This window comes from Tachypleus tridentatus, chromosome 10 (assembly GCF_004210375.1).
Source record: "Tachypleus tridentatus isolate NWPU-2018 chromosome 10, ASM421037v1, whole genome shotgun sequence".
Lineage (NCBI taxonomy): Eukaryota > Metazoa > Arthropoda > Merostomata > Xiphosura > Limulidae > Tachypleus > Tachypleus tridentatus.
Window position 1 is genome coordinate 136,884,759 of NC_134834.1, and position 18,857 is coordinate 136,903,615.

At 32.7% G+C, this 18,857-nt stretch overlaps 1 protein-coding gene across 1 annotated transcript in view; it reads right to left on the reverse strand.

Moving 5' to 3' along the window:
• The window catches only part of LOC143230418 (ATP-dependent RNA helicase DHX30-like), a 39,519-nt gene that overhangs the window by 8,862 nt on the left and 11,800 nt on the right, over positions 1 to 18,857 (reverse strand). The window contains exons 4-8 of the mRNA XM_076463941.1: positions 15,667 to 15,847; positions 9,557 to 9,840; positions 7,903 to 8,225; positions 3,501 to 3,711; positions 493 to 1,422 (exon numbers count right to left, since the gene is read on the reverse strand). Coding sequence (XP_076320056.1) covers positions 493 to 1,422; positions 3,501 to 3,711; positions 7,903 to 8,225; positions 9,557 to 9,840; positions 15,667 to 15,847 — 1,929 coding nt within the window. The remainder of the gene's footprint in view (positions 1 to 492; positions 1,423 to 3,500; positions 3,712 to 7,902; positions 8,226 to 9,556; positions 9,841 to 15,666; positions 15,848 to 18,857) is intronic.

An 18,857-nucleotide genomic window follows, 5' to 3' on the forward strand; every position in this document is an offset into this window, starting at 1 on the left:
TACAACGGTAACTCATTCCACAAGCCATTCACCATACTAAAATTATAAAACTCTGAATTGGGGCCTAGCCCTTATCTTCCAAGTTATAATCTTGTTGTTTTTTTTAATATCATTTTATTCAAAATTCAGCACAAAGACATAAAGGACCTTTATTCTATTGATAATATTGTAATCCTCAATAATATCTCTTAACTTTCTTTTCTCAAAATAAAATAAGTTTAACCATATTACTCTATCCAAGTGATATAATCCTTTCATTAAAATCACCCAAAACGCGTGCGCGCGCAGCACACACACACACACACACACAAAATTGTAATAACAAAAATGTATTAGATGATTTTAGGTTTGTAAGTTATCTACACTCAAAATAATGCATTAAAAGAAGTGCTTTTATTTTTCTGAAGCAAAATATAACATTTTATAGTTATTCTAAAATATAACTATTTGGACATGCATAGTTCAAGACTATAAAATAATATTTAGACTTACTTTGCAATCTAGAACAGTTTTTTCTAAGGGAACTCTCAAAATTTCTGCAATGGGAAATTCTCTCAATTCTTCTACAGTTTTCTTATGAAACAGATGAAAGCATTTGCCTGGTTGAACCCTACCAGCTCGCCCTCTTCTCTGTTTCAGGTTAGCTCGTGTAATCCACTCTGTGGTTAGTACAGCTAAACCCTTATTGGGATCATACACCATTTCTTTCTGAAATCCAGGATTAATCACATACACAACATCATTTATGGTAATGGATGTTTCTGCAACATTTGTTGCTAATACAATTTTTCTCATTCCTGCTGGTGGACATTCAAAAATTCGTTGTTGTTCGTTATAAGGAAGACGGGAATGCACAGGGCACAAGAGGTATCTAGAGCTATCAGAAAAAACACTCTTTAACTTCTCAAGCATAGCTCTGATTTCTTGCCAGCCAGGTAGAAAGCACAAAATTGCACCAGGAGGTTCTTTTGAATCAATGTGTTGTACCAAGTCCATGATCAGATCATAATTTACCTTAAGTAAGTCGTAAGATTTACTGTTATTACTTGTCTCCCTTTTTCCTAGTATTTTATAGATGTCTGACAAGAAATACTCGTCAACATTGTGCACAAACCCTGGGACATTAACTATAGGACAATTATCAAAGTATTTAGAAAATAAATCTGCATTTAGAGAAGCACTCATTAAGATAACTCGCAACTCTGGGTTTGATTTAAGCAAACCTTTTAAAAGGATCAATAAAAAGTCAGTTTGAACATCACGCTCATGGACTTCATCCACAATTACATGACTAATTCCCTCTAGAGAAGGATTGGTTTGAAATTTACGCAACAAAATCCCAGTTGAACAGAACAGCAAAGCACCCTTTTCTTGTGGGATCACCTTCTTCAGTCTTACCTGGTAACCAACTGTTTCTCCTGTCTGAAAATATAAAATCTTTTTTTCATAACTAAAATTTAAAATTCTTTATATTTCATTATAAAACAGTTAATGCTTTCATCTTCTTTATATCTTTTTCAGTTTTCACAAATAAATTTCATGATTTTTAAATTTAAGCCAGTAATGTTTAAAAATTATGTTAGAGAAACACAAACTGTTTTTGGACTATAAATCAAGTTAATCAAAGCCATAATTAAGTCATTTTACATCTTCAACAAAACAAGTACCAGCCCATGCTATATTAGGATTAATAATTGTTTAGGTGATCAATTAAAATGTCGTACAATCTCATAACACAAGGGCATATGTAAGAGTAGCTGTTGAAAACTGACATTCTACCCTTTCACACTTAAATGCAAATACATCTTTATTTTAGTATAGTCAGGTGAATATTTAAGTCTTCATGATGATGCTCTGGAGATCAATACCTTGAGATGTAAATAGTCATAAACTTGCATTTATCCTCTCTTAGATTTAAGGATTCATACTACATAACCTATTTCATAATCATAGCCAAGTTGAGGGGTAGTGGTGAAATTTTTTACCTCTCAGTACAAACTAGAAGTTACTTTCCCTTTATGTATGTACAATGAAATTTATCATTGATGTGAACAATCTATAATTTTGGGATACAACACTAAGACTTTGGTCTGACTTAACAATATGGTATGGACATAAGCCAATATGCATGCATCTGCTGTGTAAAAGAAGTACAAATCACGAGTTAATATGTAATGATATATGGTATAAAAAAACTATTTGAAATAAACAATTTTGCTTCCTGTTTAAAACAAAGGTTTACGTCCTTGCTTTACTGTCAGTGTTAATTTTATTCTTTTGCAAAATAATTCTCTTAATCCTCTTCTATCATGATAATTATTGTTCACTTGTTACCTGTGAATAAGACAAAGCATATAAATCTCTTGGTTTAACCACAGTTTTATTAACTGCTTTAGAAGGGCATTGAATGACTTGTATTATGATTATTTAATAATAATAATAACAAGTTTATTTTACAAACTTTTAAAAACTGTTCAGCAATGCCATGTTCACATGCACTAATGATCTATCACAATAAACTCACTTTAAGGAAATAAAGTAACTCCAATGCTTAAGTTTATATACAAACAGTTAGGGCACCCACAAGTTTGAAAATATTATTCCTTTTATATTATTATAATAAAAATATGCACTTTGGAAATAGTTTCAGTGAAAAGAAATAAAGAAGGGGGTTGTTTTATAACAACATACTCGATCTTAAAACATTTTAGATTAGACAAGCCAGTATTTGTACAGTAGATTTCAGTCAGGCTTTCCATCACTCATGGAAACATACCTGTATTATTAAAAAAAAAAAACAACCAACAACAATAGTATTATGGAAAATAGCTACAACCAGAATGCTCCCAAACATTCTGTTTTTGCTTTTTAGGTGTATTAATAAATACAATGTGTGTGCATGTATTTTTTTGGTTATGCACAAAAATCAATCTTATTTTTTGAAATGGTGGCCTTAATCTTTTAATCCAAAGATTAATAGGTTTCTATTACATTCCTTAGTAAAGTGACTTGTAAGGCATTCTGCTGTTAAGAACTTTTAGTTATTATGTAGAAAGTAGATGTCTATAAATGGACAGACAGGCAACATCATCATTATATTCCCCTATCCTTTTGAAACATAGGTGTGTGTGTGTGTGTGTGTGTGTGTGTGTGTGTGTGTGTGCGTGCATCTAATTTAACTGCTATAAGAATACAATTTTCAGCAAGTTTCTATTGGTTAGTTTTTAAGCTATGTCTTGTACTTTTTCATGAAATAGTTTCATTTTTATAATTCTAAAACAGCATTATACATCTTTCTTACAGTATACTAAACAATAACCTAAACAACAACAACAACAACAAAAACTCCGTCTATATAACAACAATCTATAGTTTGAGAGAACAGAATACATAACCCAATTAATAGCCAGCTATTATTATCATGATGAAGCACTATGTGATCTTGCATTTAATGGTTCATAGAAATGTTGGACATTACACACAAAAAAAAGAGTTCAAACCCTTTCTCCTCTTTCTTTAGCCACTCGTTCTGCTATAGAGATAGCCGATATCCGTCTAGGTTGTGTGACAACCATGTTACATTCTGCACCTTTCAGATGAAGAATGAAATCATCCAGTATAAACTGTGGCACTTGAGTTGTTTTGCCACATCCAGGTTCTCCGGAAAGAACAATCACTTGGTTCTTTTCTATTGCACTCAAGATTTCATTTCTAAATACAAGTAACACATACATTTAAGAATGTTTTTGTGAAATTTTGATATAAAAAAAAAAAAAAAAAGAAACTATCTCAATTTTCATTTCTACAAACAAGCAAATGCATTAATATATCATAACAATACAAAAATATATTTATAAAACTCGGAATGAATTCAAAATGGAAAATAAGTGCAAAAACAACAATAAAAAAAATCAACACAAAGCCCACCAACACATATCCTTACCTTGTATTTAATAAAATAACTATATACTAATACACATTATAATATCAATATACATAAAATATGAAGTGTATTTGGTTCTGCAGTCCTGTGGGAAGTCAAAGGAATGTATGAATCAAGTCAGTAATATTCACAAGAATACAGACAAAGAGGTACTAGCATCAAGTCAATGAACCATGTTTAAGAAGTCAAAGCTTATTATTCTCCCCTATTAGCAAGTTCTGAAAAAATAATTGTTCATTAGTAAAAACTCACTAATTTCTATAGGGGTCATTCCATGTCAAATCATCCAGGGTGCTGCAGAAGACCCCCAGAGAATGGCTTGAAAAAATTCACATGTGCTCATCTACCCATATAATGAAAAATTGCCAAATATTAGATCAATATCTCTAATAGTTTCTGATTCACAGCCCTGTAAAATTTAATTAATTTTTTTTTATTTTTGGGCAAATTTAGCTGCTTAAAGCTGCAAGAGTAATGGTGGTAGAAGGCTGAAATTTGCTACACTGACTGAATTAATCTCACAGAATTCAAAAATGGTCTCAAACAAAGTTTATCTCTCTTAGGATTTGCATAGTAAAATCACCTGAAAACCCAAAATAATAAAAAACATTGGTTTATGTAATAAACCATAGCTCTAAGACTTAATATGATACAAAGTTGAATTTTTTTCTTCAATTTCCTATAACATATCAGTTGATAATTCAGCAGTTGTTGTAATTAAAAGTCTCTTAAATCTCCTGTAAAATATTTAGCTGCATGCAACTTATGATTTAGCTAAAAATAGCCTTACTTCAGGTCACAGTTTGACAATGTCACCAGTTATTCAGCTTTTTCAGATTTTTAACATATATTCTTACATCTCTGAATATGATCTATAAAAAAAATCAGGATGTTCTTCAACCTACCTTTTGAGTTATAATTTTTTAAAGTATCCTCTGATCATGTTTTTTATTTTAAAACAAATTCAGTTCAGGTGTGTTACTGTGTGCAAATATACCCATACAATTTTGAAAAATACCTGTCAGAATTTTATGAATCCTACTGAAATATTCTAACCAGCCTTTCACAATGTTAAGTAATGAAATTGTAAAAAACAAGAAAGAATTAATTCATTTCTGAACAAGTTTAGTCATAACTAGTTAGATCACATGGCAATGAAAATATACTGTGTATGCATTACAGTTATGCAGATATGGCTGAATTTAAGATTCATAATATAATAAATACAAAGGTAAATCAGACACAAAAAGCACAGTGCTACAACAGGGGATAACAGAATGATTATAGTCACACCAAACTGCAATAACTGTGACAATGAAGTGTTTCAAAAACTGCTTTGGTGATACATTAGCCTTAACAACATCAAATAAACATTGCTTTGTTCAGACAGCTTGAATAAATTTCTGAAATTCAAGTATGATTATGTTGAGATCACTTTGACTTAGAACATAGTGGCAAGCACTACTACCTTGCATGGTAGGTGCACTTATCAGACAAAGAATATGTTAGAAAGAAATCCAGCTTTCATCTTTACATGACCTTGCAGGCCATGAGAACAGTTTGTTTCTTGATTTCATAAATAATACCAACACATTGGAATGTTCATCTGATCTTTTTTTTTTTTGTTTCCCACATATCTTCATGATTGTATAAGCATGCCACATATTTCCCTGGCTGATAATTGTCACTGCTATCATTAGACCTATTTGAGCTGCTGTAGCATCACTTTCACTGCTACTACCAACAGTTACAACTGTGTACACATCATCATCTGATAGCCTTCTCATATACAATTTGTTGGTAGAGTGGGGAATGAAGCTATGATGTGACCTAATACCTGCCACAGTTTTGCATTTTTCATAGTGCTCAAGTAGATCAAACTTTACACAATTCTGCAGGACTGATTCCTGATTGACAAGAAAGAACTGAATGCCCTGCTTATGGTCCTTTGCCCAGTGGTACATATCAGAGACACTTAAAATTTGATAATTTATTATTTTTCACAACCTTGATTTTTTTAAAAGATGTAAGAATATATGGTAAAGGCTGATTAGAATATTTCAATGGGATTCATAAATTATTTCAAAATTGTATGGATACATTTGCACACAGTAACACCTGAATTGAAGTTTTTTTTTCAAGTAAACATTGTATTGTCAGAGGATACTTTAAAAATTATAACTCAAAAAGTAGGTTGAACACCATCCTGATTTTGTTTGTAGATCATATTCAGGGATGTAAGAATATATGTTAAAAATCTGAAAAGGCTGAATAACTGGTGACATGGTCAAACTGTGGCCTGAAGTAGGGCTATTTTTAGCTAAATCATAAAAAGTTGCATGCAGCTAATTTTTTTTTTTTTTTTTACAGGAGATTTAACAGACTTAATTACAACAATTGTTGATTTTGTCAACTGATATGTTATAAGAAATTGGAGAAAAAATTCAACTTTGTATCATATTAAGTCTTAGAGCTATGGCTTATTACATAAACCAATGTTTTTTATGATTTTGGGTTTTCAGGTGACTTTACTGCCTCACTATGCAAATCCTAAGAGAGATAAATCTGGTTTGAGACCATATTTGAATTCTGTAAGATTAATTTAGTCAGTGTAGCAAATTTCAGCCTTCTACCACCATTACTCTTGCAGCTTTAAGCAGCCAAAGTTGCCCGAAAATGAATTCGCCAAAAATAACAAAAATTAATTAAATTTTACAGGGTTGTAAATGAGACACTATTAGAGATATTGATCTAATCTTAGTCAATTTTTCATTATATGGATAGATGAGCACATGTGAATGTTTTCAAGGCATTCTGTGGGGGTCACCTGGAAAATTTTCCAAAATCTGGATGATTTGACATGGAATGTCCCCTAGCTCTTTTTTAACTAAGAAAAAATGCATTTAGAAAAGCCTGATATAATAGGTTGAATATTATATCATAAACATGGAAACAAAAAGTGAAGGTTTTATGTTGTATTATTATTAAGCAATATGCTATTTTTCAATACATTTCATAAATCCTCTAAAATGTGTGTTCCAAAATACTTATTATGGTAAAAAAACATCAAGAATAAATCTTAGCAACTGCACAACATATGTTTTTAAAGGGGGAATGAGGAAGAAGATGCACTAAGCTAAAAAGCACTTCAGAAATAGTTATATTAAAGTTTACATAGTCATTGAAATACTTTACAATACTTTACTTACAGTTCAAGTGTTTCATGAAGACTAAGAACTGTAATTTTTCATTCTGATATAAAACCTACTACGTTTAGTAAAACATTCATTAAAGAAATTTGCTTATGTGAATATAATTAATAAAATGAAAATAGTCATACATATTTCAGGAAGTGGTCATAAACCTTATCTATGTTTTTTTTTTCTTTCTAAGTATAAAATTGATGACTGCTTTATGCTACACTAACATAAAGAAAAACAATTAAAAAACACTAGCTAAAATGAATTACTGAAATATTTACCGATTTTTATCACGTAATTATTATTTCTGATAACTCGTCTGCAAAAAGGCCTGACATTGGTTGGTAGTTAGGATGCTCATTTTGGGATTGAAACTTGTCATTAAACATTGCCTTTTCAGTTTGTGTGTGTGAAATATGTAATGTAGCAGTCAATCCCATTATTTATTGATAAAGAGGAGCCCATGAACTAGCAGTAAGGAATGGGTAGTGCAGGTAACCCTCAAGTAGTTTTGCAATAAATTCAACCAACCAACCAAAGATATGCAATTAGACAATTCATAAAATGATAACAAGAATCTTATATTTTTAATAACTTTGATGGTTATTGTCTCGAGTTGAAAAATTATGTTTTACCCACTATACCTGTTTAAAACCACAACTAAATGTTATGTTTATCAGACTGTAGACATCTACCTTTCATAGGTAAACTAATAATGTCAAAGTGGTCATGGTAAACTGCTATCCTGAAATAATTTACCTCATAACTGTGATTGGAAGCATCTGATGAGCTTCAAGTATAGCAAATGAAATTTTTTTTCTGTTTTTCTGAAAATTCCAATACATTCTATGACTTCTTCCAACAAGTTCTTCTGGTTCTAAGGATCTAAATTGATTCCCAGTGATACCATCAACTATTTCAGAACTAGAAATGTTGAGTTCAAAGCCTTCATGTTCCTCTTCTAGAATGTCAAGATCTGCCTCAGCACTGTTTAAATGTGAACTGTTCTGTTCTTTATTATTTAACTTACTGCTTTCTTTCCCAGAATCTTCACACTCATTTTTAAAGTAGTGCTTTATTTCCTGAAAAGTGAATAGAAAGTAATGAATGATACAATCTACTTACTTTAAAATGTGATATTTTGTAGCAATATTTACATTTAATATATTTCTTCTAATAACTGCCAAGGTAAAATTGTGCCTCAATGAGAAAATTTGAATATTGCTTTAAAATATCCAAATCATCATATAATGGACATTCCATTTCAGGAATACACTTAAACAGTTGTTCTCTAATAAAAAAATATTTTAGACAGTCATGTGGATCACCACACATTTAAATAACTTTTCTAGTAATTAATTATTTTACAATTAGCCATTTCTAGCAATTACAAAATATTTTATGTATTATGATTTTCTACATTTATTATTTATATGTATTCTAATTTAATATTGTTTCCCCAATTACTTAGTCATTCTCTCTCTCTCTCTCTATACAGTATATTATTTCAAATTCTACCTACTTAACTCTCTCACAGTATATCTTATTGCAAATTTCATAACTTCTTTATTAAAATTCTAATAAGAAACATGCTAAATTCAGCACTAGCCATGTTTCCATTGCATAACCCAATCCTAACAGTAACAAGGAGCAGATCTACAGCTTCATGGGATAGTTGTATACTGTCCTGTTTAATATGCTGAGTATATGGTGGCTGCTCTATGATCACCTAAGGGAGAAGATATACTTCTTGCTGCTTGCAATCCTATGTGTGATTGGTATGGTACAGAGGGAACGTGGATTGTGAGAAGTTTTGGTGCTTTAAAGGAGATTACCTTCCACTGTAAAAGGATCAAAACCTGTAGTTTTGTACCAAGTTTGTGCAAGTTATCTACTGTACTTGCATTACCATATTTTAAGTTTCAATTTCATTTTAGTTTGATGTTACTTTATAACAACTATGGCATGTAACATAAAAGTTTTTTTGTCATACTTGTTTGTTTTATCCTTTATGCATTTATTGTCACATTAACATTCAACCCATCTATCCAAATCTCAATACATGGGGTTATTTACCTATTTACCAATATTCTTTTAAACCAAAAATACAACACAAATCTTACTGGTTCTCAATATAACAGGAAGTACTTTTTTTCCTTTCACCTTTCTTCACATACCTACATTCCTCTTTTCTTGACCTCCTCTTGTTATATATTAGATTAGAAACTTGTCCCTTAATTCCTTTTTTGTCATTATGTTTAACCCTTATTCCTAACTTTCCCTTTAAAAGGTACTTGGTCAAAACTTTTAATACATGCATTATTTCTTGTTCAAACTATTTTGTTTTATGCAGCTAACAAAACTATAATAAACATCCTTTGTAAATAAACATCATAATAGAATAAATTCAAACCTGAAATTTCTGGAGGAAAGAAAGCATCTGGTTTTGAATCTCAGCAGGAATGACGACACTACATGGGGCATATTTGTTTACCAAGAATGATTTTTTTTCTTGTGGTGTATATAGGATTGGATGATTATCCTTGGTTAACACTCCTTGCTGCTTCAACCACTGTAGCATTGTAGTAGCAGCTACAGTTTCAGCTTCTATTTTTCTTATACCCGTGGCTTCGACAGTGTGTGTGGATGGCCAGTGAATTGTCAGCTTTGCCTTCCATCCCTTAAGATTTTCACCAACTGTAATAATTAATAATAAAACTTTCATCAATGTGAGACAAACTATTTTTCTAAGGAAATAGTATCAGTAAATCAACAGCCAGCAAACAGAAATACATTACAGGGTACTCAGTTTCCTTATTCTAAACAGTAAGGTGTGGGCAAATATTTTACATACATAAACTAAAATAGATATTTTAAAGTCAACAAAATTTAATATAAGTTCTTGTTCTTCAAAATGCTAAAGCAATTTTAATTAATATTTTACAAAAATGAAAATGTATTTCCAGTAATACTTACCTCTGATGATGCTTATAGCTATTACTCTCATCTAAGCATCAGTCTGAATTTTTCTTCCTTTTTTTGCTCCAGGGTTTTTATACCCCATTCAACTACCCTTGACGATCAAAACATTGTTCGTTTCTCTATTAGTGCTTTCTCTACCCATACCAGCTGTTTTTTAAATATATAATTTTCTCTACAAGTGGGTTTTCTCGTCACAGATTAATACATCTCATGTTACTTTCCACATATGTTAAAAAAATCCTCTATTTTGGTACTATAAATAAACACTTCATTCAGACAATTTTTTCAATACTGATACTATTCCAGTATCACTGGAGATAAGTATTATGGCAAATACATTTTCAATTTAGAAAAAATGTTAACTTCCAAAACATATTTACCTTTGTTGACACTTATAGCTAGAACCTCAGAATGAGATGGTGAGGACATTATACATACAAAAAGCACCTGCATATATCATGGGTGTACCAAGATAAGAGTGGTACCTGAGTGGGGGAAACGAATTACATCCAGAATAGGTACATTCTTCACCTTGAATGTAGTTCCTCTATCATGGGTGAAATTCTACATAAGTAATGATCATTATAGATCAGCTCTAACCAGATAGTAAAGTCTACTCAGGATTCAAATTAAGGGGTCTTGGTCCTTATATTCCATGTTCATAACTCAGATAGTTGGACTGTAATGTTATATAAAGATATACTTTCGACTTGATACCAATCTGTAGCCATATAGGTGATGTATTACAAACCACCAGAATCATGATAAGAAAGTAAGCAAAAATGAAGTGGACAAGTCTTCTCCTCCATTCAAAAAAGAGTGTGAAAAGCAACACCTCAAACTCAAATTACAAAATTGTACATGTCTTACTCAAATAAGGGAACAGAACTTACCTGGTCTGGAATTATAAACATTCATCCTCACTCCCCAAATTAATGGACAAGGTACATTCTATTTACCCACAGAATTATGAGGAAATAGTGGGCATCCTACAAGGAACAATAAACTGAATTGATATTAACACACCCAGCATGTGTGTGGTATGCACACCCCAACCAGATAGTTGAGCATCAAATATGAACTGGTATTCTGTGCAGGCTAGTGCCACCCCTATCAATATCTGGAAAATCATCCATGGACCAGTGAAGGAGAACCCCCTACTTTGCCCTCTTCTCCAAGAGTGGAGGAATTCACTTTTAACACTCTTGAAGAAAAGTCTGTCTGCTACCCCAGTGACTGGAAACTGAGTGTGGTAAGAACTGCTCAAAATCTTGAAGATAATGTGCATTGGGGAGTCCTGAGAAACAGTAATCTAGAGATACTACAACAGGTGAACCAAGCTTCTTAAATTTTTAAAAGCAAATCAACCAATGATTGATAGGAACAGACAGAATCCCTTTTAAATTTACTAATGATAGTCTACGAGTGGCAGTCTGGCAAAATATGGTTATACCTTCTGATGAGCTCTTGGATAGCCTTATGGAACATCTCATTTTTTACAAAGCCAGTTGCAACCAGAAGTAAATGTAGTGAAAATTCATTGCTTGCACAGAACTAAATTGATAAAAGCACACCTGTATGTGCAACACATGCCACAGTGTGGGATCCATTAAAAATAAAAAAGGTAAGGAATCCTGAAAAGTAGGGACAAGATGAGTAAAAAAAACAACAAACTCAGCTTTCCTTATAATCTAGCATACATGGTAAGTAAAATTCTCATATAAAACTCCTAGATCATGTAAATAATGAGACAAAAGGACTGGGAAAAGCCTGCATACAAATTTGCATGATGTCCTCTAGCAAGCAATTAAAATAGGCAACTACAGACATAGAAATATGATGAATCTGATTAGATGTGAATTGTAAAGGTTTCCTTGTCTGCAAAGACAGGTCAGAATACGGCAATATAGATCAATTTGCAAAGCCACCTCAAAGTAATCAGGAACAAGTCCTGATTAGGATTCTAATGAATAAAGAGTTAATTTCTAGCAGCTCAAAAGGAATTAGTGCAAGCCATATAACACAAGGGCCCTGACAGGACATAATAAATGATCAGGATCTGAGTGATCATAAAGTTGAGAAACAGCTGACAAATGAATTGGTGAGAATGATTTATCCTCTTCCATGGCACCTAGTCTTAGGAAGAAAGGACCTATTATGGTATAGCAGAACACAAGAGGAGTGACAAAGAGTCTTGAGCACATGTGGTGCAAACAATTGGATTTACAAAGTCCAGATGCCAGCATCACCTAAAAATAGATAATTCATAGTACATTATACTAAAGTTAGAATAGCTGCTGAAACAAAGCATGGACTATCCATTTGGTTGTGGCAATATAGGCAATTTACTATTAAATTCATCACCCCTGGAACACAGCAAGCCAGAAGGATATGATGAGGGTGAGCCCAGTAGAGAATATCTAAAGTTCAAAATCAAAAGTCTTGAGAATGAAAGTTCCTTGAAAGGAAATGCAAGATGCTACCATAGACCTATTGGAATGAATAATGATGATTTTCCCCTTTAATATACTAGACCTTGAACCATTGCCTGTTGGACAGCTAGTAGTTTGAAAATATTGATGTGGATGCATATTTGTTATCCATCCATAGACAATGGAATTCCTGATCTTTGCAATAAACATCCCAATTCATCAAACTGATCTGAGGAATGTTGAGACTTAAAAATTTGAAGGGAAGATAAATATCTCAGAATAGTAGTGAAAGTTTGACAAATCAGAGAAAGACAGATATGTTTAAAAGAGGATTAAGTCTTCTGGAATATAAATATACATCCTCCTGGTGGTGGCATGCCAATGTATGCTGCTTCAACAAATGTGAGGGACAAGGCATAGCTACCTTGTTATGTAACTGAGGAGTAAACCTTCCAACAAGAACAGTAATATTGGATGAAGGAGGAAAAGTAAGCAGTCGATCTCAGAACTTTCAACCATCAAGGAGGAAGTAAATTCAAAGGTAATTGGGGAAAGACCCCAAAACTCACAAACCCAACTTACTAACTGAAGAAATGGAGCAGGAGGTGGTTGACCCAAATTGGACTCATGAGAAGCCAATATAGTAAACAAAGGTGCCAGAAAAGAAAATTCTAAATCTCTTCAGTGTGTTCTTGATCACTGGTAAAAGCATCTCCATCTCACAAAGAATCAAATCACAGACAGCCTCGAATGAGAGTGACCTCCAACTCCCCAACCATCAAGATTTGCTAGATAACAGAGGTGGAATAGAGGAGGGCTGAGTAGCCTCCATGTTGTAAAGAGTAACTATAGTTTTCATACCTGAAAATGGAATCATAAAAAAAAGTTTTTGCAAAGCCAGAATTAAATATAAATTTGTATAGAAATCAACTAGGTGACGAGAAAATTGCAATAAAGAAAATTAACTATCACAGCACTTCTTTAAAGAAACCTGTAAAATTATTTGTAAGAGATTTATTAATGTATATTTATTTTAATATCTATGTATGTTTAAGTTCAAGAATGTAAGAATCAACCATGCATGATATATGTTAAATACTCGTGATTGCTAGTATTGTTGCCAATTCAACTTTAATCTCACCTTAAAGTTTATAAATTGATGTAGCAAGAGAAAGATTTTAGAATATTGTTTGGTTGTTATAGTCAATATACTATAAGCTTCAAAGGATCTATGACAAATACTTATTAATTGGAAAACAACAGCTACTTGAACAAAAAAATTTATAGATTTTGAACATTACATTCGACTTCAGATAATTAGCACTGGATGCAAGTATTTCTACGAGGGCATTAGGTATCTATCTTTCTCTGTGAAAAGTAAGCTTGTAAACCACATTAGACCAAACAAGAATAGAACTAGCTAGCCTAGCATTCTCATCAAGTGAAGTGTATCTGTGTATCAATATAAAATTGTCTTTACAAAGTGACCCTGTCTTGGTTGTGTTTCAGGAGACTAATATTTTGTAGTAATCACATTTAAACTATTATTATATACGTACACACACACACACACAGAGATTATTACTATTGAGAAATTAGTTATGAAACTTATTTTTTCCTAAAATATAGAACAACAAATAAAGTAAAGCAAACAATTATCTCTTCTAGGTACAACCTTTGTACTCAGTTGCTGAGTCTTTTAATGTTTTGCACATGGAGGATATGAAATGAAGTATTATTTTCAGGTTATATATACATACAATTAAATATCCAAAAATCAAATTATTACATTGATACCACAGAATTCTACTATATTTTATTTAGCTTGATAACTAAGCTGTTTTTAGGTTTATAAAAATATGAAATTTTGAGTTGACTGAAGACACAACCTAACTTTTAAAATCTTGGTTTGAAAGGATGAAACACCTTCTAATACATTAAAATGGCTGTGAGAAACATTCTAAGTAGTTTACTGATTGCATGTCATATATTAAAGTAAGTGTAAAAAAAGTACTGTCTCCAAAAATGAAAATAGGTGAACAGCATCACTTCATTTGATTCAGTTAATGAGCCATATCTTAGCAAACAAAAATGTATGAAAAAAGAAAAAGAAACAAGGTTCTTATTTTATATTCTACTTTGTCAATATTGGTACTTTTATTTCCTAATTCATATGTAATTCATACATTCATACTATTTTTACATCACAAACATTTAATCTGAACCAATGCTGCTTTCACCATACCATGTGACTCACAAAAATCTATATTTAGGTGTGTTCTATTAATACTTACTTTGAAATTAAGAAATTAACTAGTGTATAATATTACAATTTGAATTATTATCTACAGTTTGATAACAAACGTAGACATAAATTCATAAAACAGTAGTTCAATAAAATTTTCATTGCAAAAATATGCTATGGCACGGCCTGTGACCTGTTGGGATAGGGTTAAGTCCATGAAATAATTTTAAATGATAGTGTAACCTAAATGCTTCCCATCAGTAGGAATGAGTACTTTTGCTTGTTTTGATAAACTAAATAATTTTCTATGTTAACGACTAAAAATAAAAACAAATTGCAGTGTAAGGATAGTATGAAACTACTATACATTTTGCAAGTAATTTAAAGACACTATATCATAACTTGTGCATTTGTATCTGTTGACAGACTCATGAAACTAGAAGTTAAATACTACCTGAAAGAACAAGTAATTATTAATAAAAAGCTGTATTGTATTTGTACAAATCTAATTCTCTAGTTTAATAAGATTTTGATTTACAAGATTAAATGCCTGAGAAATAAAATGGAAGAACAAAATTTCAGTGCAGCTAAAAGAAAAAGTCAACATTCAGCTAATTTGGATACATAAACTTGTTTTTAAATTTTGAACAATGGCAACAAGTTTTTAAATAGCAAAGTAAGGAAAACAAATCTGAATTTGTTCAAAGGAAAAATTTTGCAAACAAATCTTCTACTAATAATGTAGAGGAAGCAGGTCTAAATCTGCTAAAACCTACAACTTGCAGACTCATCTTCCAACAATACATACTAAGAATGCATGTCTGAACTCACCTGACTTTTGAGCCTGAAAGTTCACAAACTAACCTTTAAATAATGATGTAGAGAAGGTAGGTTTGAACTCCTTCGAACCAAGAGTATTGCAGACAATTGTGCAAATGTTACTCAGGGCAGATTTTGGATGCACTTCCACCTTTTTGTTTGGAATCCACTCAGTTTCTGCAGGTATCAGAGTAAGTCTGTTATTTTCATCAAGAACACCTAGTTCCTGTCATAAAAATCACCTACATTATTGAAATAAGACAAATTACAAATAGTATAAACTGTATGAAAACTATAATAAACATTTTCCCAAATAATACATCTCAATGCACAAAACGTTTTGAAACATTAATTTTAAGCCACTAATAAAAGAATAAAAACCAATATTTTAGTAACATATTCATTTGAAGGTAATTGAAGTTTAATGAACAAAATGGCAGCAGCAACAATGAACATTTGACAGGGAGTGTGTACAGTAACAAATGTTTAATTCTTGGGTATTTTGGAATATATATTTTCCATCTTCATGTTGAACAAGGTAAATTATTAGGTAGAAATATTTTAAATACTGTTTTCAATGCTGTCAATCAATTTAACTTTTTTGTACTTAGAAAAAAGGGTACATTATTAAAATCAACAGAAAATACAGCTCTGCATTAATGAGTATGTAAAGTACTGAATACATAACTTAAGTAATTTTCAAACAAGTTTCTATCAATATTATTGTGCAAGTTTTTTTCATAGAGATTAAAAGTCACATTAACTGAAGGATGAGTTGAAGAACATCCTGTGATATGCCAAAATACTGTAAGCACAAGGAAAAAAATTTCTCCACTTTAACAAGTCAACCCACTAGGAGGGTTTTTTGATTTTTTTAGAAGAAACTGAGGATTTAGGACTCATTTTGTGAGGACCCAAGAAATAGCCAAAAGATCATAGAACATTGGAACAAAAGGCTACTGGAATGAATCAGGCTGGCAAAAAACAGGATCCCATAGTAAAATGATTGATTGTTTTAATTAGTATTTATTGGTGCAAAGTAACTAAGCTATCTGCACCAAACCAGAAAAAATTAAAAATAAAAGTAAAGTTATTAAAATATGTAAAACAGAATCATGTAAACACAAAACAAAGACCAATTTTCAACTTAAAAACTTAGGTTTCAAAAGGCCAATGGCCCTTAAAAATTTTAAAACAAAATTGAGGTGGACAGTGTTACCATCGTCAATGGTGAACCCATGGTAAAATTATGTCTAAAATTGCACTGTAATTTATAATCATAATGATGTCATGACAGTAAAATGTGGGCTATTGTGACTTGAGTGTCACAAAGACCAAACATTGGTACATCAGTCCCAGATAAAAGAAAACAATGAGTCAAAAAACTGTAACCAGTTCATAGACTAGCCAGGACAACTTCCTCCTTCTGATCCTTACAGAAGAAAGATTGGCATAGAGCAACAGAAGGTTTGATCTGGAGAAGCTTGTTTTCATGTTGCTCACTCCAAGTCGACTGCCAGCTGGAACAAAGCCAAGCCTTGAATACAGGACCATAGTCCATGTACGGAACAGGCACAGTTGCGATAGTGCCAGAGCAGACAGATTTAGCTGCAGTGTTGGCGAACTCATTCATGCGAATACCAATGTGGCCCAGAATCCAGAAAAACTAGACAGAAGTAGATGTTAAAGAGAAAAGGGTCAGTTGGATTTGAATATCGACAAGAACAGGGTGCAAACTAACATGATGAGATTACAGGGCCAGTAGAGAACTAAGCAAGTCAGTATAAATAGTGCAGTTTGAGTACTGCTTAGTTTTTATGTGATCCAGGGCAAGAGAAATGGCATACAGTTCAGCAGTGAATACAGAAGTTATAAAGGGGATTCAGCATGCAACCGCCGAACCACAACAAACCATGGCAGAGCTCACACAGTCACCTGATTTCGAACCATCTGTATAAATAGGAATGAAAAGAATGGTTCAAAGGCGTTCCGCAAATAACAGATAATATTTCCAATAAGGAGCGTCTGCTTTTCTCATATCACTTGAAGATAGGACACATTTAGGGACTGTAAGAAGCCATGGGGGAATGGACTGACCAGTGGATACAGCAATGTTATCCAAGGACAGACCCAATTCATCCAACTGCACCTGGATATGAAGGCCAAAAGGACAAAATATTGATGTTGTTGTATGAGAAAGGCTTCTCTGATGAACGTTTCAAGTCAAATCAGGTGGTCCATAGTGGACTCCAAGTTCCTGTGGAAAAGAATGGGAAAGTGTTGAACCCACACGAACTAGGAATCTCCTGTCCATTAAAAATTTTTTTAATAAAAATGGGCAAATGGCCACATAACCCATATATATATGGTGGTTTTGCAAAATGCCATACGACCATGTTATATCATAAGCCTTCTCAATGTCAAAGAATATTGATACAAGATGTCGTTTGAGAAAGGCTTCTCTGATTGACATTTCAAGTTGAATCAGGTGGTCCACGGTGGAGCGCTGTTGTCAGAACCCACACTGGGTGGGTGAGAAGAGGTTGTTTGATTCAAGGAACCAAACAAGACGAGCATTAACCATTCTCTCTTAGGTCTTACAGAGACAACTTGTCAAAGCAATTGGACAGTAGTATGAAGGAATCTTGGGATCCTTCGCACGCTAAGAGAAAGGTAGAACAATAGCCTGGCAAAAGGCATCAAGAAAAACATTCTCCTACCAGATCTGGTTAAAAACAGTCAGAAAAATAACAAGAGAAGCAGGAGGTAGATGGTGCAGCATTTCATGGTGTACATCATCAGGTCCAACTGATGTACTGCCAGACCGATGTAGGATTAGTTTGAGTTCCACCAGTGTGAAGGGACGATTATAGTCACAGAGACAATCAGCTCGAAAGGAAAGAAGTGATCACTCTGTCCAAGTCTTAATGTCTAAGAAGGTGGACAAAGAAGCAGAAGTGTTATATAATTGGTAAAAGCTTTCACTGAGAGTATTGATAATGCTCCGAGTATCAGCTACTTTCTGGCTATCAGAGAGCAAGATTGAGAGGGGGCAGAACTATATTGCCAACTGACCTTTCGAATCTTTTGCCATATGACTTTGGAACTGGTGGTAGAAGATATGCTGGTTGTGAACTTAATCCAAGATTCCTTCTGGCTTTGACGTCTTACCCACCAAGCATGTGCACGGGCCTGCTGGAAAGTGATGCGGTTCAATGGGATATCTACAGAAAATA